This window comes from Rhopalosiphum padi, chromosome 2, assembly GCF_020882245.1.
Source record: "Rhopalosiphum padi isolate XX-2018 chromosome 2, ASM2088224v1, whole genome shotgun sequence".
Lineage (NCBI taxonomy): Eukaryota > Metazoa > Arthropoda > Insecta > Hemiptera > Aphididae > Rhopalosiphum > Rhopalosiphum padi.
This window is the reverse complement of record NC_083598.1, coordinates 26,572,044-26,589,636: the sequence shown is the minus strand read 5'-3', so window position 1 is coordinate 26,589,636 and position 17,593 is coordinate 26,572,044. Positions and strand designations below refer to the sequence as shown.

Genomic DNA, 17,593 nt, shown 5'->3' with positions numbered 1-17,593 from the left:
CCACCATACGGTAAAACAAATGATAAGTTGTTGCATTGAAAGTTGTCGTTAGATATCTTATCTATTCTATGCGTTATCAAATGTAAACAATAGTGTAATCGTGGTCTTGCACATGGCATTTGGCAACTGAACTGAAACCAGAAACAGTAATATAGTCAAAGTACACATGGGCACACGGCACTCATAAACCGCTCATTTTTAATGTCAGGACTTTTCGGTCGACAGTCACAATATTGAAATCATATCTGAAATTAACTATATAAGTCTGTATTAAAAAATCTTAAGTAACGATCAAATTGGTCACTTCAAATATAGCCATGAATAAATCTAAGACAATGTAAGTATTATTTAATTTACGTAACTATAGTTGATCATTGTAAGATAACTATGAGCAAAGACTAAAAAGAAATCATTTGATTTATAGAAATTTTAATTTTCACCTCATATACAAGTTAATTATTACAATGATTCCTAACCTTAGAATAAAATGTAAAATATTATCCGTGTTCTAGTATTTAATAATTATATTGATGTTTGTGTATATCTATTTACTTTAAAAACTGCAAAAATAACTCATGTTTTTAATCATTTTGATTACTAGTGATTGTCTAGAAAACAACTTAAATGGTAAAAAAAAATTGAAACGAGCATGGCGAGATGAAGATGACTCAGATTCCAAGTAAGTTTAATTTTTTTTATTATTCTGACAAATTAAAAATTATATTGTTTCATTTTTTCTTATTTAGCAAAGAACAGAGAAAACTTTTGAAACAAAAGTATGTTGGAATTGTTGGAAAACCGAAATGGGCCAAAATCGCTAGAAACAAGTCAAAACAAGTATTACTAGATGATGAAGATGAAGATGTGGATTTGTTAAAAGTAAATATTACTAAATCATTATATATATCTATATATATGTCTGAATAGGTATTTAATTATAAATTAACATAATTTAAAACTATTTCAGTACAGTGGTAATTTAGCTCGTACAAAAAAAGGAGTAAATTTAGCTAAAGGATTGATTGGTATAAAAAAATTACACAATTTAAATTTGTCCGCATCATCTTGTGGCAAAATCGTCAAGTCAGTAGAATTTCATCCTACATCCAGTTTGGCATTAATTGCTGGTATATCAGGAAGAGCTTCAATTGTACAGGTATGATTTTAAATTTGATTCTTAAATTACAAATATGTAAGATAATTGTTTACAGGTTGATGGATTTAAAAATGAAAAATTACAATCTATTAAATTTCAAAAATTTGCTATTGATTGTGCACATTTTACTGTTGATGGAAAGCAGTTTGTAGCTGGGTCTAGGACACAAAGAAATTTTTACTGCTATGATTTAATGGAAGGAAGGTCAATGTTTGTTCCTGTTCATCATAATATAGGACAAACTAGAATGGATGTTAGTAATTAATAGTTTTCATTAGTTTTTTATTGCCTATAACTTGATTTCTTACAAATTAAAATGTTGATAGAACTTTTGCATGTCACCTGACGGGAAATTAATAGCTTCTTGTGGTAAGTTTGGAGAGATTCACTTGTTTACTGCTAAAAGCAAAGAATGGATAACTACATTGAAGATGAATGGTGCAGCAAATTCCTTAACTTTTACCAATGATGGGAAGAGAATGTATTCCTTTGGAGGTAAATAAATTTATGTTTTTTAAGTTTGTTTCTTGAATAGCAAATAGTACATAATCTAAGTATGGGCAGGAATTTAGAATACTAAAAATGAACGATAAGTTCTCAACTCGCTAATCCATACCAAACCATAAGATAAGACAGTATCTTTTACACTATTATTATAATTATTTTAATTTTTTTTTTATTAATAATATATAAATCTAGCCTCTTATCCAAAATATAACTTATTTACTTTTATTAAAAATATATTAAATCATATATAGAAAATGGTGAAATTTATGAATGGGATATGAACAGTCGGACGTGTATAAAGAAATTTATGGATGATGGCTGTCTCCAAGGCACTAGTTTAGCACTTTCAGGAGACAATCAATATTTGGCTGCTGGCTCATCGTCAGGTGTTGTTAATTTATATAAATTACCCTGCGATGTAAATCCAAAGCCAGATAAAACCATTTTAAACTTGGTGACCACTGTTTCAAAATTAAGTTTCAACAAAAGTTCAGATATTTTAGCTATGGTTTCTAATCAAAAGAATGATGCTATTAAATTGGTAATATTAACATTTTCTTTATATTTTTGTTATATTTAGTTTTCTATTGTATGATAATGTATAATTACTTTTTTTCAGTTACATGTACCATCCAAAACAGTGTTTTCTAATTTCCCTACAACATCCGATAATGTTGGGAAAATTAATTGTATAGATTTTTCACCCAATGGTGGATATCTTGGTTTAGCCAATAATAAAGCTGAAGCTCTACTGTATAGGTAATAATAACAACCATTAGTAATATTATCCACATTTGACTTTTTATATCATTGCTTTTCCTTTATTACTCTATTCCTAAAATATTAACTTAATAAATGACAGTTTTGCATTGCAAAAGTTACAATTTATAGCTTATATATAATGCATTATCATTGAGTATAAATTTAACTGAAAATATTCTTTATTTTAATGAAAAAATCACATTAAATTATTATTACCTCAAAACAACTTTTAATATAAAAAATTATGTAAACTGTATTAGATGTTTGGCAAAAAATGAGGTGATCTATTTTATATAATATGATATAGCCTTCCTATAGAATTTATAATCAACAGTACAATATATTAATATGTATAAGTATTGGTTTTGATTCCTCAACTATACAATGTACTTACTCCTAAATAAGAGTGAATCAACATTTAGATTGTGGTGAACAAGGTAATTCAGTTTCATAATGGACACTGTATACAGTATATATTTTAAACCTCTATCTTTTGACACATTCCTATGATCTATCTTGATTGCATAAATTTATTTACTAATTTTACAATTAAATACAATTGTTAAATGTAAATGCAACCCACTAACAGAAAATATTTTTTTTTATGTTACAGATTGACACATTTTGAAAACTACTAAAACCATATAAAGTAGTTGGGTTGTTATATAAATGTACTAAAAGATCATTAATTATTAACTAATATCACAGTTGTTTCTATAAATAAATGGAAAGAAATAATAACGAAAATGTTGGTTTTTCTTCTCTTAATGTGGATTATATAATATATTTAAGTATTATAGGTAGAGTATTTTTTGTTTTAAAAATGACCACTACTCATATGTGTAATACATGTATATAGTATAACCATTGACTATATAATAATGGTATTAGGTATAATGAATTATTGTTTACTCTAAACAACACAATTACCGAAATCAGTGAAATCTATCATCATTTAGAACCTATTTAAGTATTGATCACATGAAACAGAAGTATAATATAAAAATAGCTATTACAGGACCAATATTAACGCATATTTATAAATTGTTTGTGTATGACATGAGTTTTTTTTAATAAACTTGCCTAGTAGAAAAAATTCATGTTTTGTAATGATCCAATTTTAATAACTTTTTTTTTTTGTGTTTAATATGTATCAACATATTTTGTTTTTGAGTAAAACAGATTGAACAATTAATACGAGGAATCTTCTAAGTAATTCTGAATTACAATATTAAAAATACACAGTCAAAATTTGTATTTAAACTCAATGTTAACCTCTAAGGTTTAAAAAGTTGTACATTTCTCTTCCTACAAAACCCACAACCACAATTGAACAAAAACACATAATTAACTAAAAATAGGAAAATTGTCTGAATATGATCTAATTTCAAACAAAACACTAAGACACTTGTGCAATAAAACTAATAAAACTAGTACTTCTAACTTTTATCTAAACTGCAGACTGCTTTTTTACTCTAATTCGGAAATTATCCATACTCGTTGGTGCCGAACCCTATGTCCAAGTGTTGCAACTGCAACACATGCTTTGGGTGGGTAGTGGTTCCCGTAAGCTTATTTTTAATGTCGGACTTAAAAGTAATACCTAGTGTACAAATAAAGTATTTGTTGAATTCAAGCTATCATAAATACATGAATACATTACACTTATATAAATGGCTAATTCTCCAAAATCTTAAGCAATACCATACAATCAGGGGCGTCTTGCTATAAGAATACTAGCACTGCTCTTGTCCCGAAAATGGGAAAAAAAATTGTTTTAAGTTGAACAGGTTTAATCATAATTCATAACAGAAGAATAAACATTGATCATTCAAGTAAAAATTAAGTGTATCAATATCATAAATTTTAAAAGTTAATAAAACATTTAACTTAAGAAGAACCTAAAAATATTGTATTGGTTGTATTCAATTTAATTTGTTGGATGAATTGTTTTGAAACTTGCTCCTTGAGTTTTGAAGACTCAAGCTGCCACTGCATACAATCCTAGGTCAACACTCTTAGTTTATCCAATATTCATCTAGCTGTAATTAGTAAATTTATGATTATGTTATATACGTGGGTCTATAAAGCAAATTTAGGTAGTGAATGTCTATATAAAATGTATAAATTTGAAATGAACCAGCGCCACGGTAACGCATAAACTGTTTAAATCCTACAAAACTATTCCTAAATCTACCAGCAGTTTAAATAAACATTTTTGAAACAATAATCATTACAATAAAATCCAAAACTATAATACTTTATACCAGTGGTTCCCAACCCATAGGTTGGGGCAGCGTAAAAATGAGTTATGGACCATATAATACTATTATTTATTATTTATTTTTCATTACTAACGTATATATTTAAAATAATATTATGTATTTTTATTATATACCTAATGGCTAACAATATTATTTATATTATATACTTACGTAGCTACGTATATTTGTTTATAGGTGTGTTATTAGTCATTAGTGGGCCTCAATGATTTTTTGACAAAATTGGTGGTCCACACAACTAAAAAGGTTGGGAACCGCTGCTCTATACACAATTTGGCTTCAGGACAATTAATTTAATAGTGCACAAATAAATAGTCTTACTGACAAAAATCAAACCTCATATTTTGAAAATAATAAATACTCTCCCAGTTTTTTTAGATGTGGCCCAAACAAATTAGTTTAGCATAACGGTATTATCTACAAAATAAAATTATTCTTTTCAACATCTTACTATTTAATAATTCACTTTTATTTCTAACATACGCAATATGCAGTTATCTTTCTGCTTCTTAATCTATGCTGGCGTTCTTCAAGAATCTGACTTATCACCCATATGGTTGATTTATTTTATATGCATATGAATACATCAGATATTCCTAAGTCAGGTTAAGTTAGGTTTAAAATTTTGTTTAAATTAAAGCAACCTATGCTGAAGAATGACGCTACAAGTATACTGAGACATGTTCAAGCTTCAAATGCTTCAATCGATATCCAAAATCAAATCAATTTAGTAAACACCTTGACTAGTGGTCAATAAAATTCTTTAAAAAATGCCATTAGGTAGAGAATTCTAATAAACCCTGAAAAATCTTTCGGTATATCATTTAATAAATATTATTTATTATTATTAAACACATTATCCTATTTACTTATTATGTTTGAAATACAAATTGTAAGCTTTCTCATTAAAAAAAATTAGTGGATACTGAATAACCATAAAACTTAAAAATGTATGGACAATGTTATCTATATACTGTGAAAATATGGCAATCTTTCAATAATTCCAAGACACTAGTTTTGATTTGTGCAAATCTATTTTTTTCTTTTTAATAAACTAAATACTACAAACTCCATATTTAGTACAATGTGTTAGGTTGGCTATTACATTAAAATTTTGTTTGTCTGGATAGTTTCTTCTTAATCGTGAGGTACAGTAGGTACACTTGACAGTTCAATGCCCACAATATTTTTTATGTACTATGATTAAAAGTCCTATTTAAAAATTCTTTGATAAAAATGATCATATTTTTCTTTTTGAAACATACATATCAATTACTTCATAACAATTTATTGGAAAATATCTAGTTAACTGGATTTCCTGAATATATATATATATATATATATATATATATATAAATGAAGTATTTTTATAATTACTACAATTTTTTTTTACAATATTTAATGATTAATTTTCAATTTTTTATCATATAGAAAAAATAAATATAAATACCAAATGTGAACACTGACAAAGTATGATAATTTATTATGTTACATAATATATAAGTTGATATATTTTAAAACTACTTAAATCACATTAAAAGGCTTAACAAAAATGTTTACGCTTATCAAAAAAAATTATCAATTATATAAAATGATCACAGTTAATCTTAAAATTTGATTACAAAAAAAAGTTAGGAAAATTATACTCGGAAAGAAATAAAATTGTACTTGGCAGACAACTTGTACCCAGGTGTAGCTTTAACAATGCTGTTGGTAACTAGTCTCTATGCAAATATGTTCTTATTTTGAAGATATTACCTATAATGTGTTTAACAATTTTATATTTATATGTTAAACTAAAATCTATGCAGGAAAAAAAACAAAATATATGGGACGGTAAAAATTAAAAAGCTAGTCATAACAAGTTGAAGTTGTTAAATATTTTAAAAATACCATTGAAAAAAATGTTTATTTCATATACATACTTAAAATAAATTATTTCTAATTTATTTAAACTTCATTCCTAAGCTACTACCAAGTGCACTCTCCCATTGTAAGTTATCCCACCTAACTGATCCACAACTGTTACAAATGTAAAATACACGGTTTTTGTCATTAAACATATCGGGTGATAATGGTTTTACCTGAAATATTACAATTAAAACAAATATTATTATCTCTACTTTTTGTTATATAGCTAAAGATATATAGCTAGTAGGTAAATGGTTTAATTAATATTTACATCAATCATTGAATTTCCATCAGTATAACCACTAAGAAGTTTACTATGAGGATCATCAGGCTTAGATTGATTGGCGTTAGATAAATTATTAGTTAAAGGTTTTGCATTAATGGGAGCAGTTGTTCCTTCATCATCTGAATCATCTTCATCCACATAAAAATCATTGTCTTCATAATCTTCATCAATAGAAGGTGGTCTATATCTAATAGCTGTTTGATTTTGTATTAATTTAACAGAATCATAAATTTTTTTCATAATCAAGCTGCTAACAATCATATAACTGTCACTATTACAAATCTGAAACAATAAAAATGTAAAAAAAATACAGTTTTGGGGAATAAGAATGAAATATGAGAAAGTTTAAAACACATTTTCTCTATATTAACTGTAATTGGTATAAATAGTAGAGTACAAACATAAATACGTATATAAATAAATCTTAATATCTATTGCTAAAATTAAAAACTTAATTTATTTAAACTAGTAAAATATTGAATAAAAATAATTATATCACAATTAAAAATTATTTTAAAATATTTTAAGTTCGAGACTATGATAAAAACAATACCAAAACAGTAAAATTTAATTATAATAGTGCATCATGTTAACATTTTAAGAAAATTAAAACACAAAGAATTTCAAAATCTTATAGAATTTTAATATTACATTGATTTAATTCTAATCCTGTTTTAACAGTAGGCATTAATTGAATTATGTATTAGTTTTAGGTAGATATTAAATAAAAATTGTATCCATTTTTCATTTGTTTTAAAACAAATGTTTTCTTTAAATTTATAAAACTAAATCTAACTTCTACCTAAAATAATTTAAAATCTCTGTGTATTTGTTTAAATATTTATACTAATTACTAATAAAAAAAACATTTACCTGACAACGGCTATTCAGATCTTCTTTTTTAACAACAATTTTGAAAAAATTCAACACTTCTTGTACTTGGTCGTCCAAATTATGATTTTGAACACAATAACATTGGCCAGCATGTAATTGTTCTGCTACCTAAAAAATAAATTGATTCTTAGTTCAACTATTTTCTTTGTATTAAATATTATTTGTCACCTTTGAAAATGCATATCCAAAAGCAATAAAATGTAAATTTTTTGTTTTGATTAAGTTAACTATGTAATGGCAATCGTTTATTTTTGATCTTTCAACAATGGATGTATCAATACCACATTTACGTAAACGTTCAGCTAGTTTCTCTAATGTGTATGGTACCAATAACTTGAAATGCTTAACACTAGAAACATGAGTATGAGGGGAATTAGATTTCATATTTGTTGTTGGCACTTTCTAAAATCAAAAAATATATAGATAAAATAGATAACTAATGTTTAATATATTGTAAAATGTATTTAATATTTTTTTAACATACATATTTATGTCTTTTATGCTTTGGTTTTGGTTTCATCATATCTGGATGGTCATTATTTGATATTTTTTGACACACTTCGTCAAATGGAATATTACAGCTTTCACATTTTGTTTTGAATAAATTGTAAATTTCTAATAGACAATAAGCATCCAGAGCTAAAAATTAAATTAACTGAATTAAAATTTTATACTAATTTATATATGAAAATTTTTTTTCAATTATGTTATTGAACAACAATTTTTAAATAGCATATTATTTTAATTCTTCATTAGTTTAGAAATCTATCTTTTAACAAATAATAATTAATATTGTATAAGATGATTTTGCTAACATAAAACTCTTATTATTTCAAAAACAACTATCATTATTGAAAAAATATATATTTTTTATCATATTCGTTTTTGAGTTTTTATTTTCAATATTTTGATAACATCCAATTTCAATTTTATATTCCAAAATAAAAGTTTTTTAGAATATTTTTTGTAATTAAGAATTTCAAACAGTAATTAGTAGGGCATGGAAGTTTATGACTTTAAACACATTAAAAAATGACCTAAAAAAATGCAAATATAACAAAAAATGTCCTTAAAAAATTACAAATATTTATTTTAAATTAATAAAAATAATTTTTTTTTTTTAATTATACTCTATTTTACTATAAAATTCTATATACATTTATCAAAGCTTACAAATTACTCAAGACATGATATACAAATGACAAGAAATGTCCTTAAAAATTAAATAAAAAAATTACAAATACAATAGACGTAGACGAGCACTAACCGACATTTGAATTTTTTGCATTTCAAAAATATTACGAAAAAATAATAAAATTTAGGTAAAATAATATCCACTACAATACGACAACAACTGTAATCGGTGAAATAAAATTGGATTAGTATTAATCTAAGTCCGTGGTAATTTCAATGTTTTAAGAAAGATATCGGCATAATGGTAGACAAGAAATAATAAAAAGTAAACTAATATAAAATCAGTTAAAATGACTAAAAATGTGGGGAAATGACCTTAAAATGTCAAAAAATGACTTTAAAGTAATTAACACCAAAAAATGCAAAAAAAAATGCAAAATAAAAATTAGTTGTTCAGATTCATATGAAACACATTTGTGACCAAGAGAGCATTTTCTAAAAAATTCCAAAAAAAAATGTAAAATGCATCAACTTCCAAGCCCTAGTAATTAATTAATAAAATGTATATAAGCAGAGTTAGTGACACAGAGATACCTTGTAAAATGTTGGTCCACCACTTTGCTTATCTATAACTTTTAAATACTTAAAACTCAAAAGTTAATGACAAATTAATTAAAGTATGCATTTGAATATGACAAAATATGTAATTATATGGACATACATTTAAATTTGTTTAGTACATGATTATTTTAAAAGTAAACCTATTAAAAAATCAAACAATATACATTTATATTAATTTTTCTTATGTAATAATAGATAAAAATTAAATAAAGAAATTGATAAATATAGTAAAAACATAAAAAGAAAAAAATTATTTTTTTATGAATTCAAATTATGTACCTACAATAATAAATAAATAATGAATATTTTAAGTTTAAAAAGTCTATCAATACACTTACCAGCATATTTAATTTGATTTGATCGTAATGGTACTTTTTCCCAATTTGAAAACTGTTCGGTCTTATTTAATGGTCTTCCAAAACATAATTTCACTAAATCTGAAAGACTATTATAAGGTATGTCTTCATTAGGACCTAAAAAATAAATAAAACAATGAAATGAACCAAGTTTTGATATATTTTTAAATTAAATTTTATTTATATATAAATAAGTTTACAAGAATGCCAGCATACTATTTATTTTCTCTCTCTGCCATATTTAAAACTTTTGTTCAAGAAAACCTATCTTGAGTTTTTACCACCTTCAGTAGTAGAGTGAATCAACCTATTGTTAGTCAAACTTAAATTTAAAGCTGTATGATTTTTCTAAGAGAAAAATAAGAGAATTTTAAAATTGTGATATTTTATTTACTCATAACTTAGAAAAAAATAGAAATATGATGAAAAAAAGCTAATGCACTTTCAAAGATAATTTTATTTTTAAACTCCAAGTTTGATAATAGTTCAATTTATTCAAATATTAAAGCTAACAGTACAAGGTTAGTCCTGTTATTGCTGGTAGTAACCAGCTGTAGTGCTGGTATTCTCTTAAGGAAAAATATAAAATTTTAGAACTTTTATAGAATTTATAACTACTTTGAAAAGGAAGCTGAAAATTCCACTTAGTCTCTAGTTCTTTCCATAGCAACTTAATATCAAGAAATCCAGGCCCGTGAAGTTGTATGTTATCAATTGGTAATGAAGATCTAATCATTGACGCATCTCCTTTCCACTCAAAACCTAATTAGTTTAAAACAATAATGAATAAATCAATAATTCACAACTAACAAAAATTTTAACTTATTGAATCATAGGTATTAAATAAAAATTATATGTATTTCATATATTCCTTCTTGACTTTACAATAACAATAATATTAATATGAGAATATTTAAACAAATATTTATAAATATTTCATGTGTACTTGCCTAATTTTAATATATTTATATTACAGAATATGTTCATAGAAAATTCTTGCCAATGTAGCCTAAAACTTTCAGCTGGCTGCAGTTGTGGTAAATGAAATATGTAAATTGAATCAATAGTGGCTAACTGAATGGAAGCTAAATCACTTTTGTCACTTGTAAATTCTGGTTTCCATTCACAGTCCAAACCAAAAACATCCAAATGTGCATCAAACAACTCAATATTAATTTTATCTAAAAATTCATTAAACTTTGATGCACTATCAATTATATGTATTTGTTTATCAGGCAATGATAAATCATGATATTCTGTAGTATTATATTCTTCAGTGGGTATTGGTCTATCAATTCCAGCACTCCTATTAATAATGTATAAATATATTAATAAATTATTTGAAAAGTACATATTATACAGTTTAAACTTACGCGTTTTCACAAAATAGTAACTCTTGTTGTATAGTTGGTGGCAATAATGATGGGTCAATAGCAAATAACTGGGCAAAATAAATACATTCCTGAATATCTCCAAAATTGTCTAACATTTTGACAAGTTCCAACATCATTGTTTCATCATCACCAATCGATTCTAACGCCATTTCTCTCCAAGCGTGGATGCCTTTAAAATAATTGTTATGATAGTTTTGTTTAAACATAAACATATATTTTAGAGTTACCAGTAGCACCAGATTGATAACGACGAAACAAATACACTAAAGCTCCTTTCTTTTTTTGTCTAGTAATATTAGGCGCCAATTCATTTGAAATGTTATATTTTTTCATTATCCGTGTTAGATTTGTTTTGATTTGACTTTTATTAGAAAAATTATTATTTGACTGTGTAACATTTAGGCGACTGAAATAATATTTTACAATTATTAATGATATTAAATATTAATTAAAATTAAATGATTAATATCCCTACTCGGCCAAGTAATATAAACAATCATCATTTTCTACTAGTAAATCATCAAGATATTTCACCAAAGCTGTTTGTTGAAATTGTGAGGTGACCAAAAATTCTTCTGTCACACATACCAAATTCATGAAAAACAAGGGTAGTAAAAAATCTTCTACAGTAAATCTATCTTGTATATTTAAACTCATACAAGCATAACAGGCCTGTAAATTAAATACTGTTAACAAACCTTTAGTAAAATTTGAATTAATAAAAATTAATAATTTACCTCTTTAAATTTTTTTTGTTTAATTGATTCCCTGATTAATTCTTCCATATGATCCAAATGTGTATTACACTTGAAAATTTTAACAATGGTGTTTATAGTGTTGAGGCTTATTTTCTTCTCAAGTACCATTTTAAATGCTCGAATTTTTAATTCATCGGTTAAAACATGTTCATATTCACTTTCATTACATTTTATCCATTTGTAAAATTCATCCGTTACTATAATCCAATCGATTGTTTTTATATAAAAGAATATTATAGATAAATTAAAATCAATATTGAATTTACTTACTCGTATGAGCCATTGTATTAGCTTTACCCTTGAGTCTATCTTCTGATATAATACTTATCAATTGTAATAAGGAGGCATACGGATTGGGACTGAATTTAAAAAAACTTCTCAATGTATCAGTTAAAACCTTACTTTGTTTCCCTGTAGACAATAGTAATTAAATTAAACAAATAAAATTGTGTCAACTAAAACTTAATTTTTCAGGAACATAATTTAAGTTGTTATTAAATGTAATAACAATAAGAAATGAGTTTCTGACAGTATTACGTTGAGCATACTCACAAGTGGCCCAAATACTTTGAATATGCTTGGCAACGCGTTCAACATCCGGCTCAATTGTCTGCACGGGTTCAAAACGAGCGGCCTGTGGAGCATAAGTGTTTGGTGCTGCCGAAGTGCCACCGACACCATGATTGGTGAAGCTTAACTGTGCGACACTGAGCACCTTTCGTGGGGATTGATTTGCAGACGATCCAGCAGCCCTGGAATTGGCGCTGTCGGTAGGCGCATTAAAACTGTTGTCGTTCCAACGTCCGGCCATGATCAGTCCTCGTGATTACCAGCGGCACGGGTGTCAAGACAACAGCTTAAGCAAAACCATTGACGACGACACGATGACTACTACAGCTAATAACTGTAATTAAATAACCGATCGTTATAAACAAAAGGTGTACCATATTATCATTACCGTCAGAAATTCTTTGTGAAATTCAAACGGGAAAGTAACATTTTTGGCACATTAGAACGTTCTCGGCGAACTGAGAAAATTCAGCAGCTGTAGCAATAAAATCTTGTAACTGGTAGATACTCACCGAACAGTCGACCCTATTAACCAGAACGCTGATATAATGACGAGATCCGAGAAGCGAGTAAGCAGCGACTGACACTAAGCCACTCATGCGACTAGACTACTGCTAACTGTTAACTGTTGTATCTCGTATCACAGTTCACAGAATAAATTTTGAAATATCAAATATTTCATTAGACGAACTCTGTTCTGAGATAGTATCGCGAGTCGCGACATATATTATTATTATTACTATTATGATTATTATTATTATTATTGTTATTATTATTATTATTATTATTATTATTATTATTATTGTTATTATTATTATTATTCTGTGGTGATTGTTCGTACATTTTTAGTCTGTGATATGATATTAATAAATTCTTATCAGAAACAATAATTATTTTCATTCAATCTTTTGAAAATCACTGAATAATATTTAAAAGTATTTAGGTAAACTAAAAACATAGCACCAGAGTATAATGTAAGGCGCAGAACATTGTTTGCAATCAGGGCCGGTGTAACAGGCGATTTTTATATTGTTATATTCTGTGTTTATACCTCCGGATATTTTTACCCCTCCCCCCCTTGGTAAAATAAACCTAGGATATTATTAATACCCCCGGTAAAAGCAACATAGGATATTTATACACCCGGTAAAAAATTTTGGGGGGTTAAATTATCCTAGGTTAATTTTGATTTACCTAATAAATAACCCCGCGAAAAAATAACCACAGAAAAAATATCCCCATATAATAAATGAGATTTTGTAAGATTTTAAATGATAATAATTATATAATATTCATAACTAAAATGTAAAATGTATTCTAATAAATACGTGTAAGTGTAATATTTTAATTTTTAAGTAGATTATGAGTATTTTCAAATATTTATCATACTCATAAAGTCATAACTCACCTAAAAATTAAATTATCGTAAAAAACCAACGAGAAAACACAGATTATGTTCTTACCTAAAAGTTTGATAATAGGTCAATTCACTCTAATATCAAAACTAAAAGCACACTAGGTATATTGTGGGGACGACGTCCTCTTATTAAGATATGGTATATCTTAATATCTATAAGCCCTTTATTTATAGGTACTTATATTGTTAAAATATGGACTTCCTAATCTGCCCATGTTACTTAGTAAATTAGTTTGAAATATCAATAATATATAAATAAATAATATAATAATTTTAAACAAATAGTCAATTTTTTCTATTACGGTCAATAATATATAATATATAAATAAAAAAACGTATATAATATTAATAATATTAAATTTCAATTATATAATGCATAAAAAAAATATTGTTATTAATACCTATATTGATATTAGAGTGAATTGACGTGTTATCAAAATTTTAGGTAAGAACATAATCTGTGTTTTCTCATTGGTTTTTTACGATATTTTCATTTTTAGGTGAGTTATGAGTGTTATGACTTATATGTATGAAAAGTATTAAATATTTAAAAATGCACGTAATTCACTTAAAAATTAAAATATTTTATAAAACATTCACATACACCCATAAATGTATTTATTAGAATATACATTTTAATTTTGAATATTGTACAATTATTATCATTTAAAATCTTACAAAATCTCATATGAGGTTATTTTTTCGCGGTACCGTTAATTTTACCGGGGGGGGGGGGGGAAATATCCGGAGGTAGAAACTCAAAATATGACATGGTAATTGATGAAATATAAGAAAAAAATGTTCAAATAATTATATTATATTATATTATATAAAGAAAAAATAAAAGTTGTGGCTCATAGTTAAACAATCAAGTTCCTTGATACCTATATATTTATTTTAATTTATTATTTACTTTATAATACTTCAACTGTGATTCAACGTTCGAATGGTACTATATTTATTTCTAACTATATACATACAAGATACCTACTGCATAACAAACTATTTTTGATTATCACCCACCCACCAAATAATTATTTTTGGGGAATTTTGCCCAGTTCATACCCGTGTTGGGCGCTACTGTTAGTACATAACAAATTTGAATATTGACAAAACTGGATATTTTAACGAAAAATAACGATTATAGGTATAGTTATCTATTTTTTTCTAAGTTATTACAAACATATTATTTAAAGACACCAATTCGTGTATATTATTTAACACTAATAGAGCATCTATTTAAAATATTATGTAAATTAGTTTAAAACTTTTTAACATCAGGAGTGACGGCTCATCTGCAGGGGTCTTTGAGTCGGCGACTCACCATAAAAAAAAAGTAGTATAGCAATAAAAAAGTTTGAAGAAAATTGTAGTATAATTTAATATTTTTATATATTTTGAAAATAATTATGATGGTTTTCGATATTAATATTGATTATTGATAATATTATAATATTTTGTGTTATATTTTTATATTAATAATGAGAAGACTGGTGTCTAATACGGGCAAAAATATCGATAACAACAACTAATTAGTAATTACTAATTTATGCGATGCCAATGGCAGAAACTCTGAATACCTAAGTCTAGTCTCAATGTACTGAACAACATCTATACAATCTACCCCGCCCTCCACCTTGTCATACATATAAAATTTGTATAAGTACACAATTGAGTCTCTCAAACGACAGACTCCCGAATAAATTTAATTGTCTGGCTAATAATAATATTACAATATAATAATACAGTATATGATCTATGGATATGGATGGATCTATCATATTAATCTATCATCTATGGCAATCATCAATCTTCGCTATTCGTCGGAGACGATTGACGGTTGTAACAATTTTAACGAAGAAAAAAAGTAGACGTACAAATCGTTAAACCGTACTTTAATATATTTGATATTTTACACGCATATGCCGTTCTGTTCAGTTTATATTTATGAAATATCTCAATATCTTCAATTCGAAACGCGGTAAAGACGAACGAGGAAAGGTGTTCCTGGGTCGGCGATATGGTTACTGACATTAAATATGACACAACTAAGTTTCACAAAAAAAATCGATGTTTACGTAAGTATAATTTTCTATATTTTTGGAGCTTGAACTTATTTTTTAGACATAAAATAAATACATACTTATTGCACCGGACAATCTGCTACCCGCCGGGTGACGTATATACGTATGCATATTTTATTCCCGATCGCGCGATGCATAAAATACGTGAGACCGAAAATAGGTACATAATCGTTATATTAGTATATTACCAGATCCATTTTATATAATAATTTATATTTATATTAATTGTATAAATAGCATTTTTCAATTTTTAACCGGCCGAGTACCTGACTAATATAAGTTTTTTTTATCCCTAACAAAAATAAAAAGTTTTCCGAAAAGACGCGTTAATATTTTTTTATAGTTGTCTGAATTTTGAATTTTTATAACATTATTAGATATTCATTTCATATTTCTGTGAAAACTATTTCTGCTCAACCGATTTTTATTTTTTTTGTAGTAATTTAAAAACGAATAACTGTAGTTATTTGAAAATTTCAACAAATGTTAATGTTCGCATTTCTTATACATATTATAATTTTCAAAATATTTTGACTATACACTTATAGGATAAAATAACAATAGCATAATACCATAAATAGATACATTATATATATATATTAATATCGCAAATTATCTGAACATATTAACATTAGAACCTATATAAATAGTATGAGTAGGTATGTATTATTCATAAACAGGACGGTACGGAAACGGGAAGATATAATAGTCACATGTATGTGTATATATAACGAGTCGAATGTGAATAACTGCTTTTATTTAGAAATTAATTTTATTAATTTTGTAAGTCCTTCTTTATTATACGTAGATCATAATCTATTAACTATTTAGTATGAAATATTAATTGAATGGTTCAACTTTTAAATATTTTTAAAATTATTAATCATTTAGTTCAGCCAAACCGTAAACTGCTGTATAGCTACTATAGTAGGTGACTACAATACTACATGTAGACTAGGTTAAGTATGTCACTATAACGAATTTGTACAATTTGAATTCAATTTTCAATGTATAATGCATAAATACGTTGTGTACAATGTAAAATTATGCTGGTCGAAGATGGTCTTATTTGTTAGTGAGAAATTTTACCAAACAACTATTGAAATAATAAAATTATAATTTAAAAAAAAATTCAGAATATACAATTATTATGGTTTTACGTATGAAATTAATTAGATACCAAAAGTTTCGTATGCAAAACAGCTGAAATATAAAAACGAATCCTATAATATCACAAAGAGTTCTATAAAAAAAACATATGATCTATCATATTATTATAATATTTGTCATCCATGGCAAACATCAATCGTCGTCATTTGTAGGAGACGATTAACCATTATAATATTTTATTGACCAGTCGTCAAACAACAGCCTTCAGTACATGACAAGTGCTCTCATTTTCATAAAAAATTTCAATAACTTCATTCTGAAGCGCAAAGAAGACGAATGAAGAATTAAGGG

At 26.2% G+C, this 17,593-nt stretch overlaps 2 protein-coding genes across 3 annotated transcripts; one reads left to right on the top strand and one right to left on the bottom strand.

The window, feature by feature from the left end:
- The first annotated feature begins 127 nt into the window (after positions 1-127).
- On the top strand, positions 128-3,172 carry LOC132921129 (U3 small nucleolar RNA-associated protein 18 homolog). Its single transcript, XM_060983982.1, has 9 exons — positions 128-337; positions 602-679; positions 747-879; positions 968-1,156; positions 1,212-1,409; positions 1,483-1,651; positions 1,915-2,204; positions 2,283-2,422; positions 3,039-3,172. Exons 1-9 carry the CDS (start codon positions 318-320, stop codon positions 3,061-3,063), a joined length of 1,242 nt encoding a protein of 413 aa, XP_060839965.1. The 5' UTR covers positions 128-317; the 3' UTR covers positions 3,064-3,172.
- Positions 3,173-6,163: 2,991 nt separating this feature from the next.
- Positions 6,164-13,371, bottom strand: LOC132920838 (exonuclease mut-7 homolog). 2 transcript variants are annotated; one of them, XM_060983544.1, is made up of 16 exons: positions 13,144-13,371; positions 12,614-12,965; positions 12,332-12,472; positions 12,041-12,258; positions 11,779-11,975; positions 11,531-11,709; positions 11,283-11,472; positions 10,860-11,215; positions 10,528-10,671; positions 9,892-10,026; positions 8,283-8,437; positions 7,967-8,200; positions 7,778-7,906; positions 6,890-7,186; positions 6,633-6,791; positions 6,164-6,465 (listed from the first exon to the last, which is right to left on the bottom strand). In XM_060983544.1, exons 2-15 carry the CDS (start codon positions 12,870-12,872, stop codon positions 6,654-6,656), a joined length of 2,772 nt encoding a protein of 923 aa, XP_060839527.1. In that variant the 5' UTR covers positions 12,873-12,965; positions 13,144-13,371; the 3' UTR covers positions 6,164-6,465; positions 6,633-6,653. The 2 variants fall into 2 exon arrangements, with proteins under 2 accessions (XP_060839527.1, XP_060839525.1); XM_060983542.1 differs by having other exon boundaries at positions 6,164-6,791.
- Positions 13,372-17,593: the final 4,222 nt, after the last annotated feature.